Source organism: Miniopterus natalensis, chromosome 2 (genome assembly GCF_054644295.1).
Source record: "Miniopterus natalensis isolate mMinNat1 chromosome 2, mMinNat1.hap1, whole genome shotgun sequence".
Taxonomy (NCBI): Eukaryota; Metazoa; Chordata; class Mammalia; order Chiroptera; family Miniopteridae; genus Miniopterus; species Miniopterus natalensis.
In genome coordinates this window covers 38,649,134-38,664,590 of record NC_142082.1, presented here as the reverse complement: position 1 = coordinate 38,664,590, position 15,457 = coordinate 38,649,134, and the positions used below count along the sequence as shown (strand labels likewise).

Below are 15,457 nucleotides of genomic sequence, written 5' to 3'. Positions count from 1 at the left end.
CCTGAAAAAATAATATTTATGTGGCTATTGAGAATCACTATGATTGATGCAATCTTTTGTGTTACTCCCTTTACAGTCTCTTGCATTTGTTATTACTAACAAGGAAAAATGAAAGGGGAAATGTGTGTTTTTGTTTTGCAACAAAGCTTTTCTGGTGATGACTAACTTCTTCCTTTGAACACAAAAAGCCTGTTTAACTAATGTACTTATAAATATGTTCTTTACAATGTGCACTAAGCAAGAAAAGGAAGGAGAAAACAAAAAGCCTGTAGGACTTAAGCCAGAACTAAAAGCAACCGAGGAAGATGAGTGCATGAAAGCTGTCAGGATGGCTGTTATTCTTATTCTCAATTTCTTACAGCTTATCTGCTCTCAAGGAAGAAAAATCGTAGTTTCTTTTAACTATATCCACAAACACATCTCACTTGAAAGGAAACACAGCGAGTGATTTGGCATGAATGGGCATATTACCAATTTTCCAGCATCACTACTGAATATTTATGTCGGTGACGAATGATGACACTGGTGAAATATTTTAACACGAAGCCTTGCCTTGTAAATCGTCTGAATGATGCTGTGTCAAAACAACACCTACCATAAATCAGAGGTTTTAGGACCAGTATTTCTTGTTCCAACATGCTACCTGCTCAGCAGAATCACTTGTGTGAACAGGCATAGATTAATGTGTGCTAAGCAAAGCCATCTTACCTCCTAACTTATAGAGCTATAATTTAACAGGTCTATTATCGTCAAGGTAATTTTGACAGCGCTGAAATATTATACTTGTTAAAAATATGCATTTAGCACTAACTTCAGTGGTCATTTGAACTAAACAGATCGGGATCCTTACAATTATCTTTCTTCTCTACTGATGCCCCGTCTTTCCTGGCAAGGCAGTGGGATGTTGACAACTGATTTTATAAATAGCATAGCAAGACAGTTTTTCCGATGGTACGAAAAGCTCATGTTGCTTCCAGTTCACTGTGCACTTCTCCACAAGGTATTTATTTAGCAACTTACGGTGGAGGCGAAGGAGCCCATTGCCAGGTAGAAGAAACAGAACAGTAGACATCAGTAGACCAAACCCCACTCCCCACAACCCTCAGCTCCTCCCCGACACACATAGTGACCCAGGGTGTGTTAGATTTGTGAAATCACCTACAGAGCCTCACTTTCCACCCGGGCAAGTTGGAAATCTTAATCCTTGGGGCCATTCCACACTTTTGATTAGGGAACATACAAGAAAATGCCTCGCTCCACTCTAGTGTAAAGACTCCTTTTCCATGCAACTCAACGGGGACAAGTACCTCCCACCAGAAGACTAAAAATGGCAAAAGACATTAGTACGTTTCTTTTCCTCTTTTAATAGTGTTTTAGCCCTAATTAACCTGATCTGTAAGGGAAAACATAACATAAACTTGCACTTTTTTTTACACGGGATGCATAAATAAGCAAACACACACACACACTCGCTGGCTCACTCCACTGCATAAAATCAGTCTTGTAAAATGAACATACTGGCCACAGCCCAAAATAAGAAGATAAACAAACATCATCTACTGACACCAGCAGCTCAGTTTCTTAAAGCCAAATTAACAAATTAAAAGCAAATAAACAAATATTTGCCTGGAATTCATTATAGTCAACACACTCAGCCAAGTTGTCACCATAATTAGGCATGAAAAAAAAAACACAGAAAAAACACACACAAGACAACTATCCACTCATCTTGTCTCCAAAACAAAGGGTGAAATTCTAGAGACCTGACAAGAATAAAATGTCTCTGCTAACTGATGGTGTAGAGGAAACCTGAAGAAACTGTGGTCCTATTTCTCCCTGAACTCACATTTGACTCGGGTCATGCAGATGACTATATTCTACCCTTTAGGAATTAAAATACATCCAGTCAAGATGCCAGCAGCTGCCTATTCCAGTTACTAGGCGAGAAGGTGTCAATTAAGAAATACAAGTAACCTTGTTTGAAATACTAGATATTCTGGAACAACACTGTGAGTAATTTTTTTATAACCATAAAGAGTTTAATGTTTCAAACATAATAAACCACGGCAATGCTTTTAAAATCTCATATCAACACTACAGACTACAAAGGCCTAAGCCATAAAAAATGGAATTTCCAAGAAAGCTTTCAAAGAAAAACCAGGTTTTGCAGTAAGGTGCTCTCACGCTCTACCCTGAGATAACGTAGGTCAGGCTGCCCTCTAGTGCCGGATGTAAGAAAATGAATTCTGCCCATCAAGGGAGACATGGTTTACATTTAAAATAGAAGTCATCTTTTAATTTCTGAATGACTTACTACTGACCTGGGATTTACGTTACCCGTGTATTAAGATCGGATAGAACTGAAAAGGGGCTACGGTGATTGACGACAAAGGTCAACTAGGAAGGGGCAGACACGGCGAACGACACAGGGACACGGATCACATCTATAAGACCCTGTTCAACTCAAGTTGCAATCAAAATAAGTAGGGAATGTCAGTGCAGCTGAAAATGTGCAGTTCTTTAATACATTCAATACGGTTCCCAAAATACACCTTAGGAGGAAAGAATAAAAAACAGAGATGGCTGAGAGGAAGGAAGGTAAAAAGACAAAAAAGAAAACTGGCTTTTGCCACTGTAAGGCCTTACACTAGTTGATTCAAATTTTACCCAAACAGCTAATTTATCGGGTTATGAAAGATCAGTAGACAATAAAGAATCGCATTATATAGACAACTAAACTAGGTAAACTTCAGGCAACCCCACACGGGTTCAAAATGGAGAGCAATCTAGTCCTGCAGTGTGGAGCAATGAAACCTTCTTGCAAATCAGGTCTCTGGAATGGATCAACTGCAGAGAAACTTTGCTATTGAGAGGAAACCTGCACTTCCTAGATTTCCTTTGCCCTTCTCCTTAAATCCAAGTAAGGGAACTTGAGACTTTAGCAGGGCAGCCGGTGGGTGTTTCAGGACCATGCCCTGAAGGCCTGGTTCTCTGCATTAAGTGCAAAGCATCCCCTACTGATGAACAAAAGGCATGAGGATCTGGGAGGAAAAATTAGGAGGAAGACATCACATCAGGGTGGGTGCACCCATGAATGACTGCTGTACCCAGATCGGGGGCACTGAGAATATTCTGCAGAGGCAGGAACTGAAGATGGGCATGGAAGGGGACTCTGGCGAGTCCTCCACAGACGCAAGGCGGGTTGTGGTTCGGGCAGATCTGGTGGGCTTCTGCCTGGAGCTTCTGGTATCTGTACCAGTCACCACCCAAGTCTAGCTCGGTGGAAACTCAAGACAGTCCCAAACTTACAATGGTTGGACTTAACGACTTTTCGACTTGCTATAGTTTTCAACTTTACGATGGTGAGAAAGCTGTACAATTCAGTAGCATCCATACTCCAAATACTGAATTTTGATTTTTTTCCCCTAGGCTAGCGATATACAATACTCTTTCGTGATGCTGGGCAGCAGCAGTGAGATGATTTTGCACAACTGCAGGCTAACGTGAGTGTTCTGAGCACGTTTAAGGTGGGCCAGGCTAAGCTCTGATGTTTGGCAGGTTAGTTATATTAAATGCATTTTCGACTTACGATAGTTTCAACTTACATGGGTTTATTGAAGGTAACCCTGTAAGTGGAGGAGCATCTGTACACACTGACAAAAGGCCTAACTGTCCCCTCAGGTTTCTAAAATCAGGGAGGTCATCAGGATGCTGAGCTCACAGGAAACTTACTGACCCCTGGGTCTCCCTGACAGTGTGCTCTGAATGACAAAGTGCTGAGAAGAGAAAGCTATGCCTCCCATCTCCAGGCCGCTCAGAGGACACACTGTAACGCAGGGGGAGCAACACTATGCTGGGCACTTGCATACCTTTAACGGAACTTAAAAATTGAGCATGTCTACCTCTCTACTCTAGACAGGAATTTTTTAAAATATTATATAACCACTGAAGTACACAGAGTGAATCACATCAGCTATGAGGCATAATTCACAGTCTTGGCTTGTTCTTCCTATTGTAAGAAGTAGAAAAATTTTACCCAAATGGAAATTTTAAATCTACCATGTAAAAACATTTCTTTAATTAAAAGTACCTTTTAATCTACCACTACAAGAGTAAATAATTCATGGCCCCTCAACATTATGGGCAAGCTAGGCCTATCTTTGGAGTATTTACTGGGGCTTCTATTTTCTTGAAGGACTGAAGTCCTGCCCACAGATATAGGAGGGGGAGGCAAGATAAGCGCCTCTGTGCTGCTCTGAGATTAGCGACCTCGCAGATTGAGAACTCGGTCCCAAATCCGTGAATAATAAGGAAACCAGCACATGGAGCACCACAGGTCTCGAATGTGAAGAGTCTGGTTAACTGCGGTCGCAAGCATTCAGAGGCTGTGATAACAGAAATGCAGTCCCACTTAATGCTCCAAACTTCATGACTGTAGTTTTCAAATTAACTGGCAAAGTAGAGCGACTCTACGGCTGTAATAGTACATAAATAGCCCAATCACTTTCTAACTACAGCTATAATGAGACTGTAGATGTGTGTGGGCCTCTGCAGTTTACAATTCCTTGTGCTTTCGCAGTGCCTGCACTAAACATTTGTTGACTAAATCCACACAAGATGCTTTCCTGAAGAGTTTTATTTAATCCTCACAACAATCCTGTGAAGCAGGGAGGGCAGCCGTAGTTAGACCCATTTTACAGGTGAGGAAGTCCTAAGATGTTGTCATATCCTGAGCACTGTGAATGTATCAACCTGTTTAATTCCCACAATATCTTAACAAGGTAGGTGTGACCAGCATCCTCATTTCACAGAGGAGAAAACCCACAGAGAAATTAAGTAACTAGCACATAAGTGTTACTGTAACTATAACCAGCTCTTACTTAGTAACGAATACCAGGACTGAAGCCAGGCAGCTGGCTCCAGTGTCCATACTTTTAGCTATGACGACATCCTGCCCAATAGCATCCACGTGCTCTGGCCTGGGTAACATAGCAAGTTGATGGCCAGACCAAAATGACTCCTGTGCTCCTTCCACCCCACCTTCCTGCCTCCACAGGTTCTGTCGATTAATACTGTATCTGCAAAGACAAAGCCACCGAGGATCTCACCACAAGTCTAACCAACTGAACAGAGTGGGGATGTCTGTTGATGATCTATCTCTTCATAGGTACCCAGGTCAGGAGGCTACCATCAGAAACAAGACAAGTCAAAGGCCTCTGGGCAGAGGCATCCACCACTTGGAAACCACCAGGTACCGTCCTATCAAGACACTTACTAGTGATAACCCACCTGGCAGGTACAGCCAAGCCTCGAATATGTAACCAAAAGTCTACTTTAAAACTATAGAGTTAATAACTTTCATTGAAGAGGCTGTTTGCATTTTATCCACTTTGCATTTTAATTTATTTTTCATGACCATTCTAGGTAAACGCCATAGAGCACGTGCAAGGGCTCTGGTTTAGAAATGGATGGGCAGCGAAGGATACATACAGCCTGTCTCATGTGGAGCGATTTGCAAGAAGGTCCTTCCTAAAGGATGGCCCAGCTTCACACTATGCAATACAGCCAATGTTTAGGCAGCTGGTCAACTATATTTAAATATGCTTGCACTGAATGTCCAACGTTTCCTACACCACACAACAAATGGCTTCCTAAGTCATTCCTAAACATTCATTTATCTTTCCACAGACACACAGTGGAATGAAAGCTTGTATGCCCCTCTGCACAGATTTTCTCTGGGAGGAAAGCTCCTGTCAGTGACGCTTTTTGTAGAAAACGAATCAACACGCAGAGTGATCTCATTTCAAGCGCAGCCTCCACGTTCAAACACTGGCACGCAATCAGACATTAAATGAGTTAATAAGACATATTTACCAAGAAACTCGGTGTCTGACTTACCTACTGGGTTTCTATCAAAGAACAGTACCGGAGCTTTCAAAATGGACTCAAACATTTTGTTGTGTAAACTTTGTGAAGACTTAACGAGGACGTGGAATACCAACAGAGATCTTGCTATGCCGAAAACGACGGTAGCTGCAGTTAAACCTGAAATGAAGAAACATCGCTCAGCACAGGGTCTCTGCACTTTTTTTTAAAAAAAAAAAAAGAACTTTAAAATATGTTTTTATTGATTTTTTTAGAGAGAGAGAGGAAGGAGAGGGATAGAGATAGAAATATCATCGATTGGCTGCCTCCTGCACGCCCCTTACTGGGGATCAATCCCGCAACCCAGGCAGGTGCCCTGGACCAGGAATTGAACCCGAGGCCCTCCGGTGCTCGAGCTAACACTCTAACCACTGAGCCATACAGGCCAGGGCTAAATTATATCTTTTATTAATGACATAAATGAATACCCGCTGTGCACACAAAAGTTAAAACAGGTCCCCTAACATCTCAACTCACAATGCTAAATAAAGTGGGGATAACTTCTTTTATTTTAAATCCTCACCGGAGGATATTTTTTCCATTGCTTTTCAAAGAGAGTGGAAGGGAGAGAGAGACAAAGAGAAACATCGATGTGAAAGAGACACATCAATTGGTTGCCTTCTGCACACACCCAACAGGGATCGAGCCTGCAACCGAGGTACATGCCCTTGGCCGGAACTGAACCCCGGACCCTTCAGTCCGAGGGCTGACGCTCTAACCACTGAGCAAAACCAGCCAGGGCTGGGGATAACTTCTGTAATAAATATTCTATAAAGTACTTTTACCCCCTTCAGATAACACCACTTTTTTAAACTCTGAAAGCTGGTCGAATTCCTAAATTCCACCAAAAGGCATTTTCCATAGCCCAGCACCCCACATGAATATATGGTAGAACCATTTCCCTTCTTCCTTTAGGTCACCCACTGTCTACCAATTCAGAAAGTAAACAGCTAATGGGTTTAGATTTCTTAGCAAGTGATCAATGAAATAAATACCACATTTCAACGAGTGAGTTCTTAAAAACAGAACTCATTCTATGTTTGAGGAAAGCTTTGTATGAGTGTTTCCTATGGGGATACTTAAAATTTTAGACGAGCATTTCCTTTAGAAAGTATGGAATGCTACATATATTCTAAGCACTCTTGTGAAAACAGAGCGCTGTGTTATATCAGTCTGGCGAGCCGAATGCTAAATTACTCACACAGTTGGGAAGGCGATAACATTGTGATCTCAAGGTAAGAAAGAGAAGGCAGCCTAATTCCCAGACACTGGGCTTCTCCCTGCTTAGCTTCCCTCTTAAGTAATTAGTGAAGCCCAGGAGATGAGCAGCGTGGTGAAGGGAGCTTTGCATACCTGCGAGGGAATAATGCTTTTATTTGGGGGGCCTTGCTGCCAGAGGATTTCATCCAAGTTCAACAAAAGCCAGGGCTTATTCACACAGAATTGGAACAATCCGAACCAGAGGGTGGGGATCCGTTTCTAATCCCCTTGCCCATCCATATAATAATATAAGATTTACTGAAAGTAACCTATTAGAATAGACAATAGCCACATATTTCCAGTGGCTGATTTTCTGAATGCTCAATCCCAGTTTAACTTTCAAAATCCAGTACAGAGCAAATTAAGAGTCTTCACTGAACCTCTTTCTTCTAGATTTTTAAAAATAATTATTCTAATTAATTCACAGAGTAAATGCGACTCAGACCCTTAATCTGTTAAGGCATTACTGAATTACTCCTGGAAGCCTAGTTACTCACACAGGCTCATTGGAAGCACCTCAGACTCTCCTAGAACAGATCAAATGATTACACTTTACCTGAGTAAATTCCCAAGTACCAGTTAAGATCGAGCTTCTCAGTTACATTTCCTTTTCCATTTACGGTGACGTTCAGGGCGCTCTGTTCATTTGCCCTATGGAACAGGGAAGAAAACATTAAGCTATAGATAAAACTTAGATAAATACAAAAAACAACCACTTATCCTCGACTCGGGAGGCATGTTTTATGCTGGAAGATGACTCCTGGCTCACAGGGTGCTGTGGACATATGTCTACCTTTTAAAAATTATACTTGAATCGTAACTTTGAGTTCTCAAAATTGTCTTTGAAGATGCTGCTGAGGATCAGATATGGGTAGAGACCAGGGGAGGGAGACACTCTACCAGCAAGAATGTTCATTTTTCTTCAGGGAAACTATGTGAGGATTAGAAATGGACAAGCAAACCCCTCTGCTCCCCCAACTCTGCGGGAAAGTGAGGCTTCAGGTCAATTTTTTTTTTTTTTTGGTTAATCTTCACCCAAGGATATTTTTTCAATTGATTTTTAGAGAGTGGGAGGGTGGGAGGGAGTGGGAAAGAGAGAGAAACATTGATGTGAGAGAGAGACATCAATTGGTTGCTTCCCACACACATCCTGACAAGGGCTGGGGATCCAACCTGCAACCCAGGTATGTGCTCCAGACTGGGAAGCGAACCCACAACCCTTTGGTACATGGCCGATGATCTAACCACTGAGCACACGGGCCAGAGTTTCATGTTGATTTTAGAGCACCTTACGGCCAGACCAGAAATAACTCACCAGTATGACAGCCACCAATCCTGAAGAACGTAGGAAACCTAGGGCAGGGAAACAAACACACTCAAAGATCAAACGCTAACATTACTTACCAACTCAGAAACTCTCACTCTCTAAAATGGATAACTGAAAGGCCCCAGGAAACGGAAATGGTCCTTTCAGCTCAGGTCAAGGTTGTGCCAAGCCCAAAATCCCAGATAACAATAGGTCAAATATGTGCATATTACATTTTTAAATCTTTAAAAGACATCCTAGAAGTTCCTTGTAATGTACACGCAACACCAGTAAGCATCACTTATTTTGATCCCCACAAACAGCACGTTTCAATGCAAATCCAAGTGGACTGCGAAATACAGTAATACAGTATAAATAAATACAGTATAAACAAAAATGTTACTGTAACTATCAAGCTGAGAGCACAAAACAAAACAAATATCCCTATTTACCTGGGCCACAATGTTTACTAGAATAAGGAAAATGATGATAAACCAGTGAGCACCGGCTATAAAGTAGTTCTTGTAGGCCTTAAGGCCAACTTTTCCTTCAGAACGGCTCTCCTCGCTTACTGCAACCTGCACATTCTCAACCTGGAAGGAAAAAAGGGAGTGAGAGACAAAACCTTAAGTAACCCCAAAATTTCAAACGTTCAACAATGCACTCCACTGGCAAAGTCGAGGGAAAACACGCACATCTCACATACCGGTAGAAGCGCAAAATGGTAAACTCCTACCGATACCAAAGATCTAGCCATACCACACATGCACTTGCCCTTGGCCCCAGGAATCCCACTTCCAGGAATCTTTAGAAATGAAGGAGTGTCATTTACACGAGGTTATTTTATCATTGCTATGTGGCTTTTGCCTAACCTCGTGATTTCCAGCATGTGTACAACGCACCCAGTTCAAGTATAAAGGCAGAAGCATGTTCCAAAATAATACACAAAATGATAGGGAGCCAATGTATCACTCTAGACCATTTGTGACACTCAACAATGGAAACATAAAACATAGTAGGCACTCAAAATATTAGTCAAACACAGTAAACTGCGTCCAAACAGTGAGATGGAACAATGAGAGTCTGAATAACAAGGGAGAGCATATGATCCAAATCACACTGGTTCCTGAATTTGAGAGAGGGATTCCTGAGTATCACACGTGAGAGACTAATCTGAATACTTGAATCATGCAGGCTCCTAGACTTGGATCAGGGGGTTCGGATATCGAGGAATACCAGTGTATATGTTTAAGGGAGATCTGGTGCATTTCTGCATTTCTGTCTGGAAGACCTAGAACGTGTTATAGATTCACATGAGCCAAAGATGTCCTTGGTTGAGCTGGCCTCTGGGGATTCAGAGATGGATGAGATGTGGTTCTAGGTCTTGAAGGGTAAGAAAGGAAGATGGGAGGTTACTTTAAAGGGTCCACTGTGTGCTGGGTCCTTTTGCGCATGCTCCTTCTGGCTTATCACAAACCATCTGACAATGGGGCAAAATAATACCATCGAGTCACCTATGGTGCCAGAACATTCCAACATATAAGAAAAGTAGCTGATTTAGAGTGAGCCAAGGCAGGATGCAGTCTGAGGGGGTCTTCAAATTAAGCCTCTGGGTGCTAGAAGCCTGGGACCACCCAAGCAAGTAGGATGTACTTGTGATAAATTCAAGAGTTCTAATATCAATCGGTATGCGCCACACATACCTAGGAATTTATACCAGTACGTGTGCTACTGATGTCCGCAAGATTCTCCACCCCATACCCAGAGGAGAACCCCAATCGGGCTTACTCCCTTCATTCTGTTTTAATTCTACAAAGTCCGTGGATTAAGGTCTTGGGACCTCAGGATCTGCTTTGCGACAAATGAAGGAGTCATGAACAGAGCAGAATGAAGATCCATGAGGCCACTAGGAGCAGACAGGACCAGGGCATGCTGCGAGATGAGGAGCTCACCGGTTGGCTCTCTGGGGCGCCATCTTTCAACGAAGCTCTAGAAGACTGCTGAGACCAAATGGAAGACTCCGAGAAGGTCCGGTGCCTCAGCTTGGGACTTCCCGAGATGGAAGCCTGCTCCACCTCATCATTGTCCTTCTTCAAAAGGGAACCAAAATCCACCCCCGATTTCAGAAACTCAGTGTAAGTCCCCTTTTGCACCATTTTACCCTACAATAAAAATAATAATAATAATGTGAGATTAATACATTTGCATTTGGTAATACTAATGTAATACTAATCGAGGAAAGTTAACTGGTCTTAAATTATGATTTCCATAAGAAAACTATCCTTTGGTCTGGAATGCTGGTTGGCAAATCTAATTCGAGTCAACGCAACACAGAACTGAGCATTCTGTTCTCTGCTGAACCCCGTGTTCAGTGCTGGGCGATATAAAGGGAATGGGTAAATCAGGGGGGAAAAATGGAGGTCACTGACATAACTACCACGGTCATATAAGGAAGCCAAAAGTATAGATGCTGGTGGGAATATCCGTAGTCTTTTTAGATAATGTGGAAATTGAGATAAGTCTCATGTAATAAGCAGAATTTAAAAGAATATAGTCAACTGGGGAGGATATTCCAGGAAAACAAAACAAAACAAAACAAAACTTAAGATTGACACCGGTGTGAACAAGCACTCCTGCATAGGTAAATGTCACTCATCAAATCTTTGGGGACGACTATCATAGTGCCATGTGCCCCGCTGGGATGAGGCCTATGGGAACTAGCCCTGCACACGGAACCTACAGGCTGAATCTTCATGGTCTTTACTCTAAAACTGCCCCCCAAAACTCAGGAAGTCCCCAACTAAAAGTTCAATATTCCATGTGTTAAAGTAATTAAACAAAGAGGCCATTAGCCTGGGGTGGCTCTAATGCCTTAGTAGCCTATGCAAGGAAACCAAAACCCAACCCAGGCTCAACGCACTCCAACCCGAGAGGGTGAAACAAGAACGAACACAGGCAGCCAACTAGGCTTTCCCAAATCAGGCAACTGCTCGAGTTAGAGCCAATCAAATAATGTTTTTTGAACACTTGTGATACCTCATTACATAGTTTCCCACCCTTACAAAGTTACATAAAATAACATGTGGATGTGAAACTATTTTCTCACCCTGTGGAACAAGTCTCAGCTGATTTACTCAATGGTAAACAAAATATTAGGCAAAATTCCAGGACGCAAAGCCAATCGAATGAGAGCAGCCCTGGTTAAGGCAGCTTGGAGGGAAAATGGCCCAGCCCTCCTGGTACCCCTCTCATCCCACCCCCCTCCACAGGGGGTCCACTGAGAAAAACCCAGCAAAGCTTTGGAGAACCATCTGACACTGCAGAATTAGAAAATTGTTCATGATATACCATGTCTTGTTCCACTTGGGAGGCAAAATCCATACATCTTATTTAATGAAATTACTGCTTTCTACTTAGTACTTTGTGAGATGCACAGGGAAACAGCTAGTGGGAGAGAGAGAGAGATTTTACTCAGCAGCCAAGCACTGGCAATTCCAAGAGGGGGCAAGAGGGCAGCCAGCCCCTGTGCTGCGAAAGGAACCAAATGAGCTATCAGGACGAACCCATCTCATCCAGGGGTGCTTACCAGTGGACAAATGTTTTAGTAGTATTAATGCTGAGGGTGATGTCCTCAAAAGAAGCAATAAGGGAAGCCCCAGAACATCCAGGGACTAATTCAAAAGGTCTTCTCTTACCCCAATTCTCTGCTCACAACACTGCCACACTGTGGTTATAGACACTAGTTTCACCCTCCTGCCTACGAACTCAATTGTTCTCAAGTTGGAGGAGTCTGAGCTCCTTATCCCTGGAGGAGTGCTGAAGAGTCAACACATGGAACTAGCTTTCTATCATCTTTCTTAGGGCAGAAATCCCAAGGGCCTGTTGGCACAGAAGAGGGTTAACGCTGAAGGTGCTGAGGCACAGAGGCCAACCAGCCAAGGAATGATGTGTTGACCACTAAGCCTTAAAAACTCTCACCCACGTCCACCCCACCAACCATGCTAGCTGTTGTGGGTTAAATGGTGGTCCTTAAAAGATAAGTTCAAGTCCTAAACATGATACCTGTGAATGTGACCTCATTTGGAAACAGAGTCTTTATAGATGTAATCAAGTTATGAGGTCATACTGGAAAAAGATGGGTCCTAAATCCAATATGACTGATGTCCGTATAAAGAGAAGAGAAAGAAGAGACTCAGAGAGACACAGGGACGACACCATGTGACAATGGAGGCAGAGACTGAAATGCTATTATCTGCAAGCCAGCAACCGCCAAGGATGGCCAGTAAAGCTTCAGAAGCCGAAAGAGGCAGGAAGGATCCTCCCTAGAGCCTTCAGGGATAGCACAGCCCCGCCAGCACCTTGACTTCAAACTGCAGCCTCCAGGATGGTGAAATTTAATTTGTTTTAAGCCATCCACTTTGTGTACTTTGTTGTGGAGGTCTAGAAACTAATACAACACTAGCCTAAGCCCACCATTCTGTCTTCTGAACTTCACTAAGACTTATTGTTTCTGTTGGTGCCCCTCCAGTGAACATCAAGAGGGATCTTTTAAAGTCACACATCAGACCACATGCTCCTCTGCTCTGGACCAATGGCTTCCATCGCACTCCGGGCCTGCTGTCTGCCACTCTTAGCCCATGTCCATGCTCACTTAGCCTCAGCCACACTGGCCTTCCTGCTCTTCCTTCCAGGTCAGTTCCTTCCTCAGGACCCTGTCACTGGATCTCCCATCTCAGATGCCCCTCCCCCAGGTGACTACACGGTCAACACCTTCATGTCACTCAGGTCCCATGAGGCACCACCTCCTTGGGGAAGGCAGTCATGATATCAGTCCCCATCCTCTATCGCTTTCATCACATCTATCCCCATAAGGATGGAAGCCCCATGATGGCAGGGACCTACTTGTCTTGCAGCTGCACAGGTTCTACATGTATCAGGCATGCAGAAAGCCCTGTGCTGTGAGACTAGCAACCAACCAGGAGCATGGGTGTCTCTAACCAGGGGGTGCTTGGCTACTCAATCACACTTCCATTATTAATGGAAGACACTCGTTTAGGGAAACTGCATATAACAATCAAATTAGTGCTATCTAATTTCCAAATAACATACTTTAACTTAAATTGTGGAAGAGGAAAACAATAAGTTCTAAATAAAAGTAGCATCATTATCCTTAACAATTTCATTAAAACAGTTATAATTTAGTAAGTGAGGTAGAAATTTTATATACCTTAGGGTACATGGCTTAGGATTAATAGTGACATTTCTACGTGTCTTTGGATTCATCCTCAAAGGCATGGGCAGAAGCTCTGAGAAGAAAGTGACGGAAAACTGAGGAGGAAGAGGCAGTTTACCAGGAACGCAAAGACAGCAACCTGCTGGGAGGCTCTGCCTTCAACACACCTGAGAGTTAGCAAGCTCCACAGACTTCCAGAAATTACTTACATCTTTCAATATCAGAATCTGACTCGCAGCTTTTAGGTACTGCAACTGGTGAGTCACTAAGATTGTGATCTTCTCGTGCAAGGTTTGACAAATACACCTACAAATGTAAGAGGTACAGTATGCAAAAACACATTAATGGGTGCTTCAAATTGAAAAATATACATTTTGAAAACATAAGGAGACAAAGACAACACAGTAGTCAAAGATTTATGGTTTAAATACTAATATAAATACAAATTAAATAAAAACATAAATCAATGAAGCCAACCGGGTTCTCAAATTCACCAGCAGCAAACCTGAGTCTAGCTCCGCAAAGAAATTCTAAAAAGCAGTCCGATGTAGGAGGGAGCTACTGCTAAATGTTGTTGTTCCCCCCTCCCCGAGCAAAAAACTCAGCTTAACAATTATTTACATATTTCACATTGAAAAACAACTGAGTAATACCAAGATTCCAAAACCTGACTGAACTGAAATACTAATTATTTTATCACTGTGTAGGAGTAGGAGGAAGAGAGAGCTATGTCATATAAAAAATGTGCACATTTTTCTTAGTTTTCTGGGTGATTATTTATGATTTGTGGTGTACATAGTAAGCAGAAGAAAAAAGTCATAGAGTCTCATTAACCTTTGCCAGAGTGTATTTTTTAGACACTTCTTCCTAAATAATACTAGAGAGAAAGTAAATGCTAGTGCATCCTCGATCAGTCCCTACAATATTCCCAGGCCCGTCTGGGAAGCACATCTTTTGTTAGGGCTGAAAACCTGCTGAACATGAAAATGGAAGAACAGAACCCGAATGGCCCAAATCACAGTGGAAATTACCCAGCAGCTCAAAGGACACACCAATTCTCTTGGTGAAGGGCCTCAGTCTTCTACCTTGGAGTTGTTTTTGTTTTGGTTGTGTGTGTGTGTGTGTGTGTGTGTGTGTGTGTGTGTGTGTGTGTTTACAGTAAGCCCTCAAAGTGCTCCTACATGTAAATGCAGACCCCCTAGGAACTCAGCCCTGGCTGCAACCTACAATGGTCGCAACCCCTCCAGGTAAGCGAGTAGCTGGTGCCAGGTCCCAGTGACCACAGGCAGGGCTCTGGGGACACATTCTGGTTGCCTGAGTGACACACTGAGCAAATCTCAGGAATGTGGCCACAATTCAACCTCCTGAGGTGGGTCAGATCAAGAGCTTGGAGGCACCGGACTGGAGTTCAAATCCCTGCCCTGCGCTACCTTTTATTAACCCAACAACGTCAGGAGAGCTGCTAAACCTTTCTGAACCTCAGTTTCTTCACCTCAAAATAAGGCTAATGTCAACTCATAAACATGGTCTGATCCTCTTAGTAAATGTTAGCTCCATTCTCCCCTCCTCCTGTACCTAAGTGGCCATCCGCTTTGGAGTCAGGATAGAGAAGTCCTAAGGGGACATTTGAGACTGGGCCTGTGACCAAAAGCAAGACTCCAGGTTGTAGATGCATATACTGCCATTTCATTCTCCAGGTCCAAAAGGGTTACTGTTTCCCTTTTGATATGTCT

The 15,457-nt window shown here is 42.9% G+C and overlaps 1 protein-coding gene across 1 annotated transcript in view; it reads right to left on the bottom strand.

Moving 5' to 3' along the window:
- Positions 1-15,457, bottom strand: part of ABCC4 (ATP binding cassette subfamily C member 4 (PEL blood group)) — a 227,153-nt gene that overhangs the window by 116,927 nt on the left and 94,769 nt on the right. The window contains exons 14-19 of the mRNA XM_087814273.1: positions 13,934-14,030; positions 10,444-10,653; positions 8,944-9,084; positions 8,501-8,538; positions 7,742-7,836; positions 5,899-6,045 (exon numbers count right to left, since the gene is read on the bottom strand). Coding sequence (XP_087670399.1) covers positions 5,899-6,045; positions 7,742-7,836; positions 8,501-8,538; positions 8,944-9,084; positions 10,444-10,653; positions 13,934-14,030 — 728 coding nt within the window. The remainder of the gene's footprint in view (positions 1-5,898; positions 6,046-7,741; positions 7,837-8,500; positions 8,539-8,943; positions 9,085-10,443; positions 10,654-13,933; positions 14,031-15,457) is intronic.